This window comes from Chrysochloris asiatica, unplaced genomic scaffold (assembly GCF_000296735.1).
Source record: "Chrysochloris asiatica unplaced genomic scaffold, ChrAsi1.0 scaffold00023, whole genome shotgun sequence".
NCBI classification, from domain to species: domain Eukaryota; kingdom Metazoa; phylum Chordata; class Mammalia; order Afrosoricida; family Chrysochloridae; genus Chrysochloris; species Chrysochloris asiatica.
In genome coordinates this window covers 2,095,162-2,110,622 of record NW_006408541.1, presented here as the reverse complement: position 1 = coordinate 2,110,622, position 15,461 = coordinate 2,095,162, and the positions used below count along the sequence as shown (strand labels likewise).

Genomic DNA, 15,461 nt, shown 5'->3' with positions numbered 1-15,461 from the left:
TGTTCTTCCCTTTTGGTTTTCTAACTCTCTGGGTCTTTGCACATTTCATTATAATATTTGACTTTGACTTCACAAGCTGTCCTTTGATAATTTCTTTTACTTCCTCATTTCTTCTACTTGCTTTAGCATATCTATGCTGGAGAGCAAGTTTCTCTTTTGACATTCATTTTGTTCTTACACTTCTTTCTTGTCTTTTTAATGACCTTTTTTTCTTTCCTGCCAGTCTTTTTATTTGCTTTCTTCTGTATGATGTTCTTGATGTCATCTCACAACTCTTCTGTTCTTTGGTCATTAGTGTCTAATGCATCATCATATCTGTTCATGAGATGGTCTCTAAATTCAGGTGCAGTATGTTCAAGGTCATGGTTTGGCTCTCATGGACTTCTGTTAATTTTCTTTAGCTTCAGCCTGGACTTACTCAGGCCATCAATAGTCTGTTCCACAGTCTGCCCTAGGCTGATGACATGGAGCTTTTCTACAGTGTCTTCCCACAGGTGTAGTCAATTTGATTTCTGTGTATTCCCATTGGTAAGATCTATGTGTATAGTTGTCTTTTATGTTGTTTAAAAGAGGTATTTGCGTAGAATAAGTCATTGATCTTGTAAAATTCTATAATGGAATTTCCAGCATCATTTTTATCATCAAGGCCACATTTCTCAACTAATGATCCTTCCTCTTTGTTTCTAGCCTTTGCACTCCAATCAGTAGTAATTATCAACACATCTTAATGGCAAGTTTGATCAATTTCAAACTGAATAAGTTGGTAGAATTCTTTCATCATCACTGGATTTAGTGATTTATGCATAAATTTGAATACAGTGGTATTAACTAGGCATATAGATATTATCCTATCACAGACAGCATTGCACTTCAAAAGAGATTTTGAAATGTTCATTCTGATGATGAATGTGATGCCATTCCTCTTCAATTTGCCATTCCCAGCATAGTAAACCATGTGATTGTCAGATTCAAAATGGCCAATTTCAGCTCACTAATGCCTAGGATATCAATCTTCAGGCATTTCATTTCATTTCCGTTAGCTTCCAATTTTCCTAGATTCATACTTCACACATTCCATGTTTTGATTATTAATGGATGTTTTCAGCTGCTTCTCCTCCTTTTGCCATGGAATCCTTCTATACTGAAAGGCAAGGCTTGAATTCTTAAGTCCTTTCAGCTTCAGAAATGTTGAGCATATTTCATTTTGAGTTTCTAATTCCAGGTCTTTGCACATTTCATTATAATACTTGACTTTGTCTTCTCAAGTTGCCCTTTGAAATTTTTTGTTCAGCTCTTCCACTCTTTGACTTCTTCATTTCTTCCATTCATTTTAGGTTGTCTAAGCTCAAGAGCAAGTTTTAGCGTATCTTCCGACACCCAACTTGGCTTTTACTTTCTTTCTTTCCTGTCTTTTTAATGATCTTTTGCTTTCTTCCTGTATGATGTTCTTGATGTCATCCCACAACTCTTCTGGTCTTCAGTCATTAGTGTCTAATGCATCAAATCTGTTCTTCAGATGATCTCTAAATTCAGGTGGGATATATTGAAGGTCATACTTTGGGTCTCATGGACTTGTTTTAGTTTTCTTCACCTTCAACTGAACTCTCATATTAGTAATTAACGGTCTATCCTTGGCCTTGTCTTGCTGATGATGTGGAGCTTTTCCAATGTCTCTTCACAAAGATGTAGTCAATTTGATTTCTGTGTATTCAAACTGGTGCAATCCATGTGTATAGTTGCCTTTTACGTTGTTTAAAAGAGGTATTCACATAGAATAAGCTATTGTTGTTGTTTGTTGTTGTCAGGTGCCACCAAGTCAGAACCGACTCACAGCAACCCCATGCACAGCAGAACGAAACAATGTCAGATCCTGGACGAACCTCACTACCATTGCCACACTTGACGCCATCAATGATGCCACCTGGCCGATCAATCTCGTTGGGGGTCTTCTTCTTTTTCTCTGACCCTCCATCATACCCAGCATGACATCCTCTCCAGTGACTGTTCCCTCTTGACAACATGTCCAAAGTATGAGAGACGAAGTTTAGCCACCTTGGCCTCCAAGGAGCACTCTGGCTGCACTTCTTCCAAAACAGATCTATTGGTTCTTTTGACAGTCCATGGCACTTCTAGTATTCTCCTCCAACAGCTATTGGTCTTATAAAATTCCATCATGGGACCTCCAGCATCATTTCTATCACCAAGGCCACATTTCCCAATGACTGATCCTTCCTCTTTGTTTCCAACCTTTGCATTCCAATCACCAGTAATTATCAATACATCGTAATTGCATGTTTGATCAATTTCAGATTGAATTGTTGTTGTCGTTGTTAAGTGCCATTGAGTAGATTTTGGCCCATAGCGACCCTGTACAGGGTTTCCAAGGAACAGCTGGTGAGCTTGAACCACTGACCTTGCAGTTCAAAGGACTTTGCAGTCTGACGCATTAGCCCACAGCGCCCCACCAGGACTCCTCAGATTGAATAACTTGGTAGAAGTCTTCAATTTCATCATCACTGGCTTTAGTGGTTGGTATGTAAATCTGAGTAATAGTAGTATTAATTGGTCTTTCTTATAAACTTGTGGGTATTAGCCTATCACAGAGAGAGAGCATTGTACTTCAAGTTGATTTTGAAATGTTCTTTGTAACAATGACTGTGATACCATTGAGGAATGGTGTTGTTCTTGGCACAGTAAAACCATATGACTGTCACATTCAAAATGGCCAGTCCCAGTCCATTTCAACTCACTAATAATGCCAAGGATATTGATTTATATGTGTGCCATTTCATTTTTTACAACTTCTAATTTTCCTAGATTTATACTACATATATTCCATGTTCTTATTATTAATGGATATCTACAGATATTTCTGCTCATTTTGAGTTGTGAGCCCTCACCCCCATCAGCAGTGAAGGTCCCTAGCTTGACTCCATTCAAGTCATTAGGGTCCACTCTATTTTGAGTTTACTACATCTGTGGAAAGAAACAGTGGAAGAGCTACATATGTACACTCGCTCATCACCAAAATACAGCCAATTTACTCATACACAAATTCAGGTTGAAGCTGAAAAAAATTAGACCAAGTCCACAGGAGTTAATCTATGACTCTGAATATATCCCACTTGAATTTAGAAATCCTCTGAAGAACAGATTTGATGCATCAGACACTAAAGAGCAAAGAGCAAATGAGTTGTAGGATGACATCAGGAACATCATATAGGAAGAAAGCAAAGGTCACTGAGAAGACAAGAAAGAAGGAAAATATCAAAACGGATGTCAGAAGAGACTCTGAAACTTGCTCTCCAGTGTAGGGATGCTAAAGCAAATGAAGACGTGAGGAGGTACAAGAGCTGAACGGAAAAATTCAGAGGTCAGCTCGAGAAGACAAAGTCAAACACTATAATGAAATGTGCAAAAACCTGGAGTTACAAAACCAAAAGGGAAGAACATGCTCAGCATTTCTCAAGCTGAGGGAACTGAAGAAAAAATTCAAACCTCGACTTGCGGTTTTGAAGGATTCTATGAGCAAAATACTGAATGGTGCAGAAAGCATCAAAAGAAGATAAAGGAATACACAGAGTCACTGTACTAAAAAGAACTGGTTAATGTTCATCCATTTCAAGAGGTAGCATATGATTAAGAGCCAAAGATACTGAAGGAAGCAGTTCAAGCTGCACTGAAGTCACTGACAAAACACAAGGCACTGGGAATTGATGGAATACAAAGTGAAATCTTTCAATAAACTGATGCGGCACTGGAGGCACTTGGTCATCTATGCCAGGAAATTTGGAAGACAACTACCTGGCCAACAACTATATTTGTGTCCATTCCAAAGAGAGGTGATCCAACAGAATGTGGAAATCATCGGACAATATCATTGCTATCCCATGCGGGTAATGTTTTACTAAAGATAATGCAAGAATGGCTGCAAGCATACATTGACAGAGAACTTTCAGAGGTTCAAGCCGGATTCAGAAGAGGACGTGGAATGAGGTATATTATTGCTGATGTAAGACGGATCTTGGCTGAAAGCAGAGAATACCAAAAAGATGTTTACCTGTGCTTTATTGACGACGCAAAGGCTTTCAATTGTGTGGATCATGACAAGTCTGGACAACATTGCGAAGTATGAGTATTCCAGAACACTTAATTGTGCTCATGAGAAACTGTAAATAGACCAAGAGACAGAACAAGGGAATACTGAATGGTTTCAGATTAGTAAAGGTGTATGCCAGGGTTGTATTCTTTCACCATACTTATTCAATCTGTATGCTGAGCAAATAATCGGAGAAGCTGGAGTATATGAAGAAAAATGTGGCATTAGGGTTGGAGTAAAGCTCATTAACAACCTGTGATATTGCTTGCTGAAAGCAAAGAGGACTTCAAATACTGATGAAGATCAAAGACCACAGCCTTCAGTATGCATTGCATCTCAATGTAAAGAAAACAAAAATCCTCACCACTGGACCAATAAACAACATCCATATAAATGGAAAAAGACCGAAATTGTCAAAGACTTCATTTTGCTCGAATCAAACATGAACACTCATGGAAACAGCCGTCAAGAAATCAAATGATGTACTGCATTAGGCAAATCTGCTGCACAAGACCTCTTGCTTCTTTAAAATGTTCAAGAGCAAAGATGTCAGTTTAAGGACTAAGGTGCTCCTGACCCAAGCCATGTTTTTTTAAAAAATAATCTCATATGCAAGCAAAAGTTGAGTTACGGTGTTGGGAGGAGAAAACTGAAAGTACCATGGACTGCCAAAAGAACCAATAGCTCTGTGTTGGAAGAAGGACAGCCAGAGGGCTCTTTGGAAGCCAGGATGGCCACACTTCGTGGTTCATACTGTGGACATATTGTCAGGAGGGGCCGGTCACTGGGGAAGGCGATCAGGTTTGGTAACGTAAAGGGTCAGAGACAATGAGAAGGCTCCCAGCGAGATGGATTGTCACAGTGGCACCAGCAGTGGGCTCAAGTGTAGCAATGATGGTGAGGTTGACCCAGGTCTGGGCAGTGTTGCCCTCTGTTGTGTACAGGGTCACTATGAGTCAGTACTGACTCGGTGGCACCTAACAACAACTACTTTGAGGAGGCAGCTCTTTCCCAGCCGTATTCTGTGTTCATTTTCCTGGCCTGATACCTTACAATATCCCACTGTCAGTCATAAGGTTTTCAGGGGCTATATGTTCAGAAGGAGTCTGTCTCTCCTTCTTCCTAGTCTGTCTTAGTCTGAAAGTGCCGCTGAAACCTGTCCACCACGGGTGACCCTGCTGGTATTTAAATACCAGAGGCACAGCTTCCAGCATCACAGCAATGCGCAAGCTACCACAACACAACAAACTGACGGACGAGTGGTAGTCTGACTCAGCGTGACCCTACATGGGGTTCTCAAGGCTAAAAATTTTTATGGGAGTAGACGGCCTCATCTGTCTCCCATCTAGCAACTAGTGAGTCGACTTGAAGCACCAACCTTGTGGTTAGCAGCACAATGCCCACCTCACAACATCACCAGGGCTCCTTAACACCTATCAGGTACAGTCATATTCAGAAATGTATCTTAAAACTCAAAACAAATGAAAAAAAAATTTAAACTCAGTTATTGGCCTTTATAAATTATTACTGTTCCAACTAAAGATTCTGTAAGCGAGTAAATAAAGGGAAAAAAATAAGCATTTATCCTGTTTTTCTTATGCAAACAATTTTGGGGGTTACCAAACAGATTACAGGGGTGAGTAAACAAGAGGAAAGTTCTTTATAGGCACATTCCAGCTATTCAATTGAGAAGGAATGATGAAATTCAATCATCACAATTTACAGCCTTAATAAAACAGATTTCATTTTATTTGAAGCCACAATCAGTGCTCTCAGAAGCAGCAGTCAAGAAATCAAACAACGTACGGCCCTGGATAAACCTGATCTTTAAAGAGTTAAAGAGCACAGCTGTTCACTTTGAAGACCAAGGTGGGTGTTTTCAATCACGTTATATGCATGGGAGCTGGATAACGAGTAAGAAAAACCGGAGAAGAATTACCGCATTTGAACTGTGGTGTTCTGGAAGGACATTAAAAGTACCGTGGAACTGCCAGAAGAATAAACAAATCTGTCTTGCAAGAAGTATAGCCAGAATGCGCCTTAGAAAACAAAGGTGGTGAACTTCTGTCTCATGTCGTTTGGACAAGTTGCCAGGTGGGACCAGTCCCTGGAAAGGACATCTTCTCGGCAATGTAGAGGGTCAGCAAGAAAGAGGAAGACCCCCAACAAGATGGGCTGACACCGTGGCTGCTGCAACTATGGGCTCAAAATGTAACAACTGTGTGGATGGTGCAGGACGGGGCAGTGTTCTGTCCTGTTGTGAAACAGGGCTGCTATGAGTTGAAACCAACTCGATGGCACCTCATAACCACAATGAAATACCAGGTCTAGGCAATGATAATGAATGGCGGCTCACACCATTAGGTGAAAGTGACAAAAGGGTCAGGCGGATAGCACCTAAACACAGTGACCAAAGTCACCTGGGGGGAAAGACAGCCATGCCAAGCTTTGCTGCTTTCCTGAATCACAGCAACAAGAAAGCAGAGCGCACTTCCTTGGTATTCTTGTAAGAGTGATGATCTGACACTGAGCAAGCATCCAGACTCAACTGTCAGTGGCAACCAAAGACAGATGCATTCTGGAGGCATACTGGTCCACCACTAGGAAGTGATTCCTGGTCAAGTCCCCAGAGGTGAGATGCAGGAAGCCTTACTTACAGGGCCAACGGATGGCAGGGATTCCTGGGAGCGCAGTGGGTAAGCCCTCGGCTGCTAAGCTAAAGGTGGGCAGTCTGAAGTCACTCTAAGGAAGAAAACTGTAGTAGTGGGAGTCCATCGAGATGGGGCCGCTCTAGTCTGAAGCATGGAGTCACTGAGGATTGGAATGGACTTGACAACAGCAGGTTCCCTACAGGAAATTCTGGGGCTAGAGAGACACTGTAAACAGCACCAGGGAACGCAGTTCACCAGATTCCAAGTGGAGCCAATGCTACTGGACGAAAGGAGACCTGCTCGACCGTCAAGAGAAAGAAACCAGGGCCACGTGGGGCCCTAATTTGCACTCTGATTTAAACAACCCATCTGCAAGAAACATATTTTTGAGGGAAATGGAAACATGTAAACAGTGACTAGGTATTAGATGGTGCTGGTGCCGTAGGGTACGCACTGGACTGCCAGGTTGGTTTAAAACACAAGGGTTGGTGGTTCAAACCCACCAGCCATTCTTCAGAAACCCTACAGGGTCGCTGTGAGTCAGATGCGACCCAACAACACTTAAACAACAACAAGATATGGAGTCTGGGTGGTGCAGCGTGTGAAGCACTGGGCTGCTAACAGGAAGGTTGGAGGTTTGAACTCCTCAGACACAGTGCAAGAGCAAGATGAGTCTGCCTACTGCCTCAGAAACCAGGTGAGCAAGTTCTATTGTATGCTACAGGGTCGCTACTAGCTGGAACCAACTCGAGTTGGTTCCAGCTAATAGTACTGAGTTTGCCTTTTTAGGTTTGGTTTAAAGAGCTATTGATAATTTTTAATAAGTGTGATACTGGTATTTCATTAGGTCTTTTTAAAAAGGTGTCTTAATTTCTTAGAGAATAACACTATAAAGTCTGGGGATCCCACCTATTTGGCCTGAGTTGACCAGGACTACAGAAATGAAAAGAGCCCAAGATTTCAGGACGGTTGAAGCTGAGGGTGTTCTCTCTGCTTCAGTGTGTGTTTGCCAAGGTCCATAATAAAAGTCGGACACAAAGAACTCAGCTCACAAGTCTGCACACCTGGTTGTTGGCATCCGTGAGGTACCTCACTACGACAGGCACGAGGTACTCCGAGAGCACTGTTGGGAAGTCAGCTCGGTGTTCTTGCAGAAACATGGCAATGGGAGGAATCTGGTCCATCAGCTCCGTCCGCACAGTGGGCTCTGTGACAGGGAAGAGATTTCAAATGGAGGAGAGAAATGTTACAAGCAAATCCAGAATCTTATAGGGTATATACTAAGAGTGTCTAGCTTTTCTTACTAAAATACTTCATCAAGGAAATTAGACAAATGCCGTTTAATAATCATTTCCCATTCAGAGTATTTATGCTACAGACAGGCTTAAAAAGCTAATAAGCTATACGGCAATATAAAAACATAAAAAGAAGAGAGAATGACAACTCTATTAAAACAAGCCATATATAAATCGAGGAGAGAGAAGGATTCTGCACTCTAGGCCAGCCTCCAAAAGCTATTACAGCTAATGGCCTCTGTGCCAGATCTATGGACTGTGCTTACTGAAATTCCTGCCAGGATGTATACATTATAAATAATTCTCTCATAAATGCGCTCCCCCACAATCCATGCATCCCAATTATTTCTAAGGCAAAGCATTAAACAGAAGAGCGGGTCGAGCTCCAATACACCACATTAAATTTAACACAAATATATAATTGCTGCAGCACTGTAAAATGGTGACTCGTTTACAAAGAGAATCCATTTAAAGACTCAAAACATCTACATGGACCTTTTTAAAAACCTTGTGTCATATTCATATGAATATTTTAAGCTAATATGGGCGATACAGGGAAGAAAAGACTTATTTTTTTCTATTTTCAGTCTGAATGATCGTGTTCTAAAGCAGGCCGAAGATTTCGGAAACTTTCTTATGTTCGCCATTAATTACGGATGCAAGGAAGAGGGGCTCCAGAGCAGCTGTCAGTACGCAGTGTCCCAGGGTCTGCTCCCCAGCACTCTGTTTCCCTTTCAGAGCAGCAGTTGTGACAAGGAGGAGAGAAAAAAAAAAAATCAAGGTGAACTGACAAAGGTCATGTCGCTGTTGTTTGGCGCTGTCAAGCCAGTTCCCACGCACGTACAACAGAAGGAAACCTGCCTGCTCTAACGTCTTAACAATTGTTGCAGCAGCCACGGCGCCAATCCATCTCGCCTGGGGTCTTCCTCTTTTTTGCTGACCCTCCACTTTACACTAAATATGATGTCCTTCTCCAAGGACTGGTAACTCATGATAACACGACCAAAATATGGAGGTGGTATCTCGCCATCCTAGCTTTTCAGGAGCATTCTGACCACTACACTGTCTCCAAAACAGATTTGTTCATTCTTCCAGGAAGTCTGTGGTATATTCAATATTCTTCGCCAACACCATAATTCTAAGGCATCAATTCTTTCTCCAGCCTTCCTTACTCACTGTCCAGCCTTTGCATGCATATGAGGCAACTGAAAAGATCAAGGCTTGGGTCAGATGCACTTTGCCTTCAAAATGATATCTTGCTTTTTAACATGAAGCGGTTTTGTGCAGAAGTTTCACGCAATGCAATATGGCATTCTGATTTCTTGAATGCGGCTTCCATGGGTGTTGATTGTAGATCCAAGTAAAATAAAATCCTTGACAGCATCCATCAATCTTATATCTCCATTTACTGGCCCAGTACTGAAGATTTTTGTCTTCATTTGCATTGAGGTGTAATCCACACTGAAGGCTGTGGTGTTGGATCCTCAGTAAGTGCCTCAACTCCTCTTCTCTTCCAGCAACCAAGATTGTGTCAACCACATAACCAGTCATTTTCCTATCCTGACGCCATGTTCTTCTTCATATAATCCAACTTCTCAGATCATCTGATCAGCATACAGACGTTGAACAAGTATGGTGAAAGAATACAACACACGCCTTTCCAAATTCTCAACCACATAGTATCCTCGTGCTCTGGTTGAGTGCTTGCCTCTTGGTCTACATACAGGTTCTGCATAAACATAATGAAGTGTTCTGGAATGTCCAGTCTTTGCACTGTTATTCATAATCTCTTATGACCCACACAGATCGTGAGGAAAATGAATGACCAAACTTGTTTTCATCCAAAGAGCTGCTTTAGATTTGGAATTTCTTCGCAAAAGCAGTCTGACAAAGCCCATGCAACACAAAAGGCTTAACTGCCAAGGCAAATAGCATTCATAGCCATTAGTCAGTGACAATTCTAATTGTCTAAAACTACGAGTAATATTGAGTCACATGCAAATAAGAGGCCCATTCTTCATGACAAGGCCGACTCATTGTCAGACACTGCTTAAAACTTATCGATTAATAAACCGTTTCTTAAAAAATTAGCTACCGCTGGCTATGCATAACTTCTTGGAGAAACACAAGTAAAAAAGTGAATTATACAGTCATCATACAAACCTGCATCTTCTGACAACCTAACCACAAGCTCCAATACTGTTAAGAAGTCGTCTTCATTGCTACTGAAATCCCGGAAGATATCAAGTAGTCCTCTGGCAATGATCTGACTGTAGAAACAAGAAATGGGCCATAAAGTTATTGGGCATCACTGACTTTCAGACCCTGCGTTAAGAGCAGATGATACAACCATGGAGTTAAAGAGAGCTGGCCTCCTCTGTAGGGGGAGGGGCAAGACCATCAAGACACATCCAGAAATGGCCAATGCAAAGTGAGTCAAAACCCTGTCCTCCTTCAGAGATGATGATGTGGAGAGATGGAGCAGCTGGGGACTTTAGATCCAGAGAGGGAGAGGGGGCTGTGTGCTGAAGACCAGGAGGGTGTGGGGGGCAGGCTTGCAGGGTATACCCTTTGGTTGGTTGATGATGCATGGAGGGGATTGTAACCATGGCAATGAAACGATATACAATAGAATGAATGTAAAACTAATGTTCTCCCATGTAAAGTATCACATAATTCACAATAAAACATTAAAAAAAAAAAAAAAGAAAGAAAAACCCTGTCCTTTAGTCTGACTGTGGATACAGGTCAAAACTGTTAACTTGCAACAAAACCGAAAGAAATACTTGGAAAAGGGGGCCCACGATGGAGAAGGTAGGGGGTGGGAATACAGGGGAAGAATTAAGAAACCACGAAGTGAAGGAATAACCAACTAAGAAAACAGTAAGGATTAAGTAACCAATCAGTGCCCAAAGTGGCATCCAGGGCTGCCTCGATGGCTGAATGAGGAACTGGCGACCGTCAGAGCTGGGAGGTAGCTCTCTGGACTCCTTGTTTTATTTCCCATATTCTTGTGCTGATGCCCAACAAAGGTCATAAGGTGGTCAGGTGTCTACTCTTGTTTTGAGGATACGGAGCTGAGCAAGCACACCCTTCCTTCTTCACAGACAAGTGTGGTGGTGGCAGTCACCAAGAGGGAAGAGAAGCCCCCTGTCCCCCTCCTCACAGGCCCCACAGCCTGCAGCAGAGTTCAGAAGAGGATCGAGCCAGCCGGGGCTAAGGTGCAGGCCTAGACTTCACCCAGCCAAGGCTAGGGTGGTCCCCGCAACCATGACAAGCAACAGCTGGACCAAATACTCTTTGGACATCCCAAACAGGGAAGACAATGTGCTTGTCCCAGGAGGACCCAGTGATCACATCCCATGTGCCAAGCTGACACATACTAAGGTGAGATTTGAACACTGACAGTTATGGCAGGAAGCCTCCGGGGAGAGCAGGTGCAGAGGCTCAGAAGGCCAGTGTGAATGGTGCCTGGACCAGCCAAAGGCAGGAAACCAAAAACAAAGCGGAAATAATCAAAACCTCTTCAGACATGCAAACGCTGCGAGACTTTATTCCCAGCAGACCCGCACTAGGAGACATGATCAAAGTCCTTCAGGCAGAAATCGAATGGCAGCAGATAGGATCTCATCTGAGCAAGGGAGAGAAGAATGCGGGAAAGGCAACTACCTGGGTAAATACGCAAGGCTTTATCTTCTTATTGAAAGCACTCTGAGAAATAATTGAACAAAATAAATTAAACAAAACTGGTGAGAACGTGTTGTGGGATTAGAGCATATGTACAGGCTGTCCTCTCGTTACGGACGCCTGTCTTACAGATAACTCCTACTTGTCCTGTAACATTACGTCAAGCTGCCCTCACTTTGAAATGACTCAACCAACCAAGCGCTAAACCAAACGAGTCCCTCAAACAGCGACCTGAGAGGACGGAGTAGAACTACTCCGCAGGGTTTCAGGGGCTGTAAATCTTTCCGGAAGCAGAGTGCCCTGTGCGTCTCCTGAGAGGTGACGCGGCTGGTGGACTTGAACCACCAAACTTACAGGTTAGCAGCCCAATGCTTAACCCACTACACAACCACAAGTTCTTCATCCCCACCCCCTCACTGGCTGCCCATGCAGCTTTTAAATCATGGGAGAGACTTCCAGCCCTGGCTTGCACTAAACTAAGGCGAAATAAGAATTGTCCACACCTGTTCTGATGCAGCTACAAATTCCACTTAAGACTTAAAAGAAGGATCTCCTTGGTAAGCTGGAGACTGCAGCCTACATTAATTAAAAGGCTAACCAAGCAGCATAAAGAGCAGGAGAGAGGGGCATGGAGGCATATTAGCAGAAGGCTCTTACACTCGGCACGAGGTGATAAAACAGCACTTGAAGACAGACTGTGACAAGGTACATAAACGCACTAAGGCCGCCACAAAAACAGCAAACACACTCAGGAAGAAGATGCGTTTCTTTTAAAATAATGTATCCAAGAGAAGGCAGATAAAGGATACAAAGGGAGGGACAGAAATGTGACAAACAGAAAACGAACAGCCAGAAGGCGGACTTAACCATGACCCCCAGCAGAATAATCACATTAAATGAAAAGGGAGCAAACATTCCAGGTAAAAGGTGGAGACTATCAAAAAATACCAGAATTCAAAACAAGAAACACATCTTAAATATATTAACGCAAGGAAGCTGCGAAAGGAAAAGATACACCATGCCACTGTTAGTTATAAGAAGGCGGCAGTGGTTACATTAATGCCGAAGAACTTACAGTTTAGAGCAAAAACAATCACCAGGGACAAAGAAGCTCACTTCCTAATGATAAAGGGGGTAAAGTCATTAACAGGACATTCCTAAATGTTGATCTGGTGTGGCGCTGTGGGTTAATGCACTGGATTGCAAAATCAGTTTGAACGGCAATGTTGGTGGTTCAAGCTCACCAGCCGCTCATCGGAAACCCAATACAGGGCACTTAACAACAACAAAATATGTTTATCTAGTAACAGAGCTTCAAAATTTATGAAGAAGAAACCACAGAACGGCAAGGAAAAACAGATAAAAGTCAACGTAGGACCCACATGTGTATGGCTAACTGGAAAAACTGAAGTAAGGAAGGAGAACCTTTTCAATCAATGGCAGGGGAGTAACTGGAGATCCCTATGGCAAAATAAGAATCTTGACTCTCTCCTCACACAATACGCAGCAATTGGTTCAAAACAGATCACTGACCTAACAGAACTTTACTGTTGTTGTTGTTGTTAAGTGTCATCGAGTCAGTTCCAACTCATAGCATCTGTGTACAGTGTTTCCGAGGAGCAACTTGTGAGCTTGAATCACCGACCTTGTGGTTCACACCAACCTTGCAGCCCAGTGCATTACCCACAGCACCACACCAAACTCTATAAAACTGCTAGGAGGGTTAAAAAAAAACAAACCAAGAAGAAAGCGTTTGTGACCTTAGGTTAAGCTAAGGATTCTTAGGGTTCAAAATGCACAGTGGCTCCACATAGTAAGCACTGGATTGTGAACCACAAGCTACGTGGTTCAAGCCTGGCAGCCTTTCTGTGACAGAAAGATGAGGCTTTCTGCTCCCACAAAGATTTAAAGCCTCAGAAACCCTACAATTGGTCTCTGTGGATCAGAATCAACTCGATGGCACTTAATAATAACAACCACAAAATGCATAAACCACCTAGGGAAAATGGATAAATTGGACTACATCAAAATTTAAAACATTTGTTCATCACACCACACAATTAAGAAAATAAAAAAGGCAAGCCATAGACTGGAGAAAATATCTAACAAAAGACCTGCTTCCAGAGTATACAAACAACTCTTACAACACAACAACAAGGAGATAAACAGGCCAGGTATCAGAAGGGAGGGCTATTTTAACAGAACCATCACACACAACAATATACAAATGGTCAGGAAACATAAGAAAATGCAAATCACAAAGAAACTCGTAGATGTACCTTAACCAAGTTTAAACCACCAGTTTATAAGTCATGCTGACACATGCACCCCAGAATTGATGTCATGAGAAGGGGTATTCCCCAAAATGCAAAGCTTCAGTCTAAACAACAGAGCACATCCGACAAACTCAAACTGAGAGCCATCCCACCAACCAGCTATCGATGAGTATTAGCCAAGACTATAAAAGACAAGAGACCAAGAAGCAGCCACAGACTGAAGGAGACCAAGGCAACTTTGAAAGACGACATGGCGTCCTAGAAGGGAACCTGAGACAGAAGAACACAGGTGAAAAATCAGTGTGATCGAGGAAAATACTGGCCAAGATAATGGAGCAAACATGAACCCACAGACACTGGTGGTGGGGAAGCAAAAGACCACCAGTGATTTGGAAAACAGTTTGGCAATTTCTTAAACAGTTAAATATATGCTTCTCAGTAAGCCAGTTCTTCTCAGTAAGCTTTTCAGTTCTATGAAGAAAAACGTGGCATCAGGATTGGAGGAAGACTCATTAACAACCTGCGATATGCAGATGATACAACCTTGATCGCTGAAAGTGAAGAGGACTTGAAATATTTACTTATGAAGATTAAAGAGCACAGCCTTCGATATGGATTGCATCTCAATGTCAAGAAAACAAAAATCCTCACCACTGGACCAATAAACAACATTCTTATCAATGGAGAAAGGATTGAAGTTGTCAAGGACTTCATTCTTCTTGGATCAACTATCAACACTCGCGGAAGTAGCAGTCAAGAGATCAGACGACGTATTGCACTGGGCAAATCTGCTGCACAGGAACTTTTTAAAGTATTGAAGAGCAGAGATGTCAGCTTGAGGACTAGGGTGCGCCTGACCCAGGCCATTGTGTTTTCAATAGCCTCATATGGATGCGAAAGCTGGACAGTGAATAAAGAGGATCGTAGAAGAATTGATGCCTTTGAGTTGTGGTGTTGGAGGAGAATACTGAGGGTGCCATGGACTGCCAAAAGAACCAATAGATCTGTTTTGGGAGAGGTGCAGCCAGAGTGCTCCTTGGAGGCCAGGATGGCTAAGCTTCGTCTCTCCTACTTTGGACATGTAGTCCGGAGGAAACAATCGTTGGAGAAGGATGTCATGCTGGGTAGGGTGGAGGGTCAGAGAAAAAGAGGAAGACCTCCAACGAGATGGATCGGCCAGGTGGCATCATTGATGGACTCGGGGGTGGCAGCGGTGGTGAGGTTGGCCCAGGATCGAACATTGTTTCGTTCTGCTGTGCATGGAGTCACTATGAGTCGGTTCCGACTCGATGGCACCTGACAACAAACAACAACAACAACAGTAAGCCAGCAAGCCCTCTCAGAGGTAATAACCCGAAAAGAAATGAAGACACAGCACCACACAAAGACTTGTACGTAAACATCATGGACCAGACAATGGGAAAACCCCGGGGGTAAGCAACATGTGAATTAC

At 42.7% G+C, this 15,461-nt stretch overlaps 1 protein-coding gene across 1 annotated transcript in view; it reads right to left on the bottom strand.

The window, feature by feature from the left end:
• Positions 1-15,461, bottom strand: part of LOC102829387 (serine/threonine-protein phosphatase 4 regulatory subunit 1-like) — an 80,526-nt gene that overhangs the window by 53,858 nt on the left and 11,207 nt on the right. Inside the window, exons 3-4 of the mRNA XM_006839308.1 lie at positions 10,209-10,315; positions 7,815-7,957 (exon numbers count right to left, since the gene is read on the bottom strand). Coding sequence (XP_006839371.1) covers positions 7,815-7,957; positions 10,209-10,315 — 250 coding nt within the window. The remainder of the gene's footprint in view (positions 1-7,814; positions 7,958-10,208; positions 10,316-15,461) is intronic.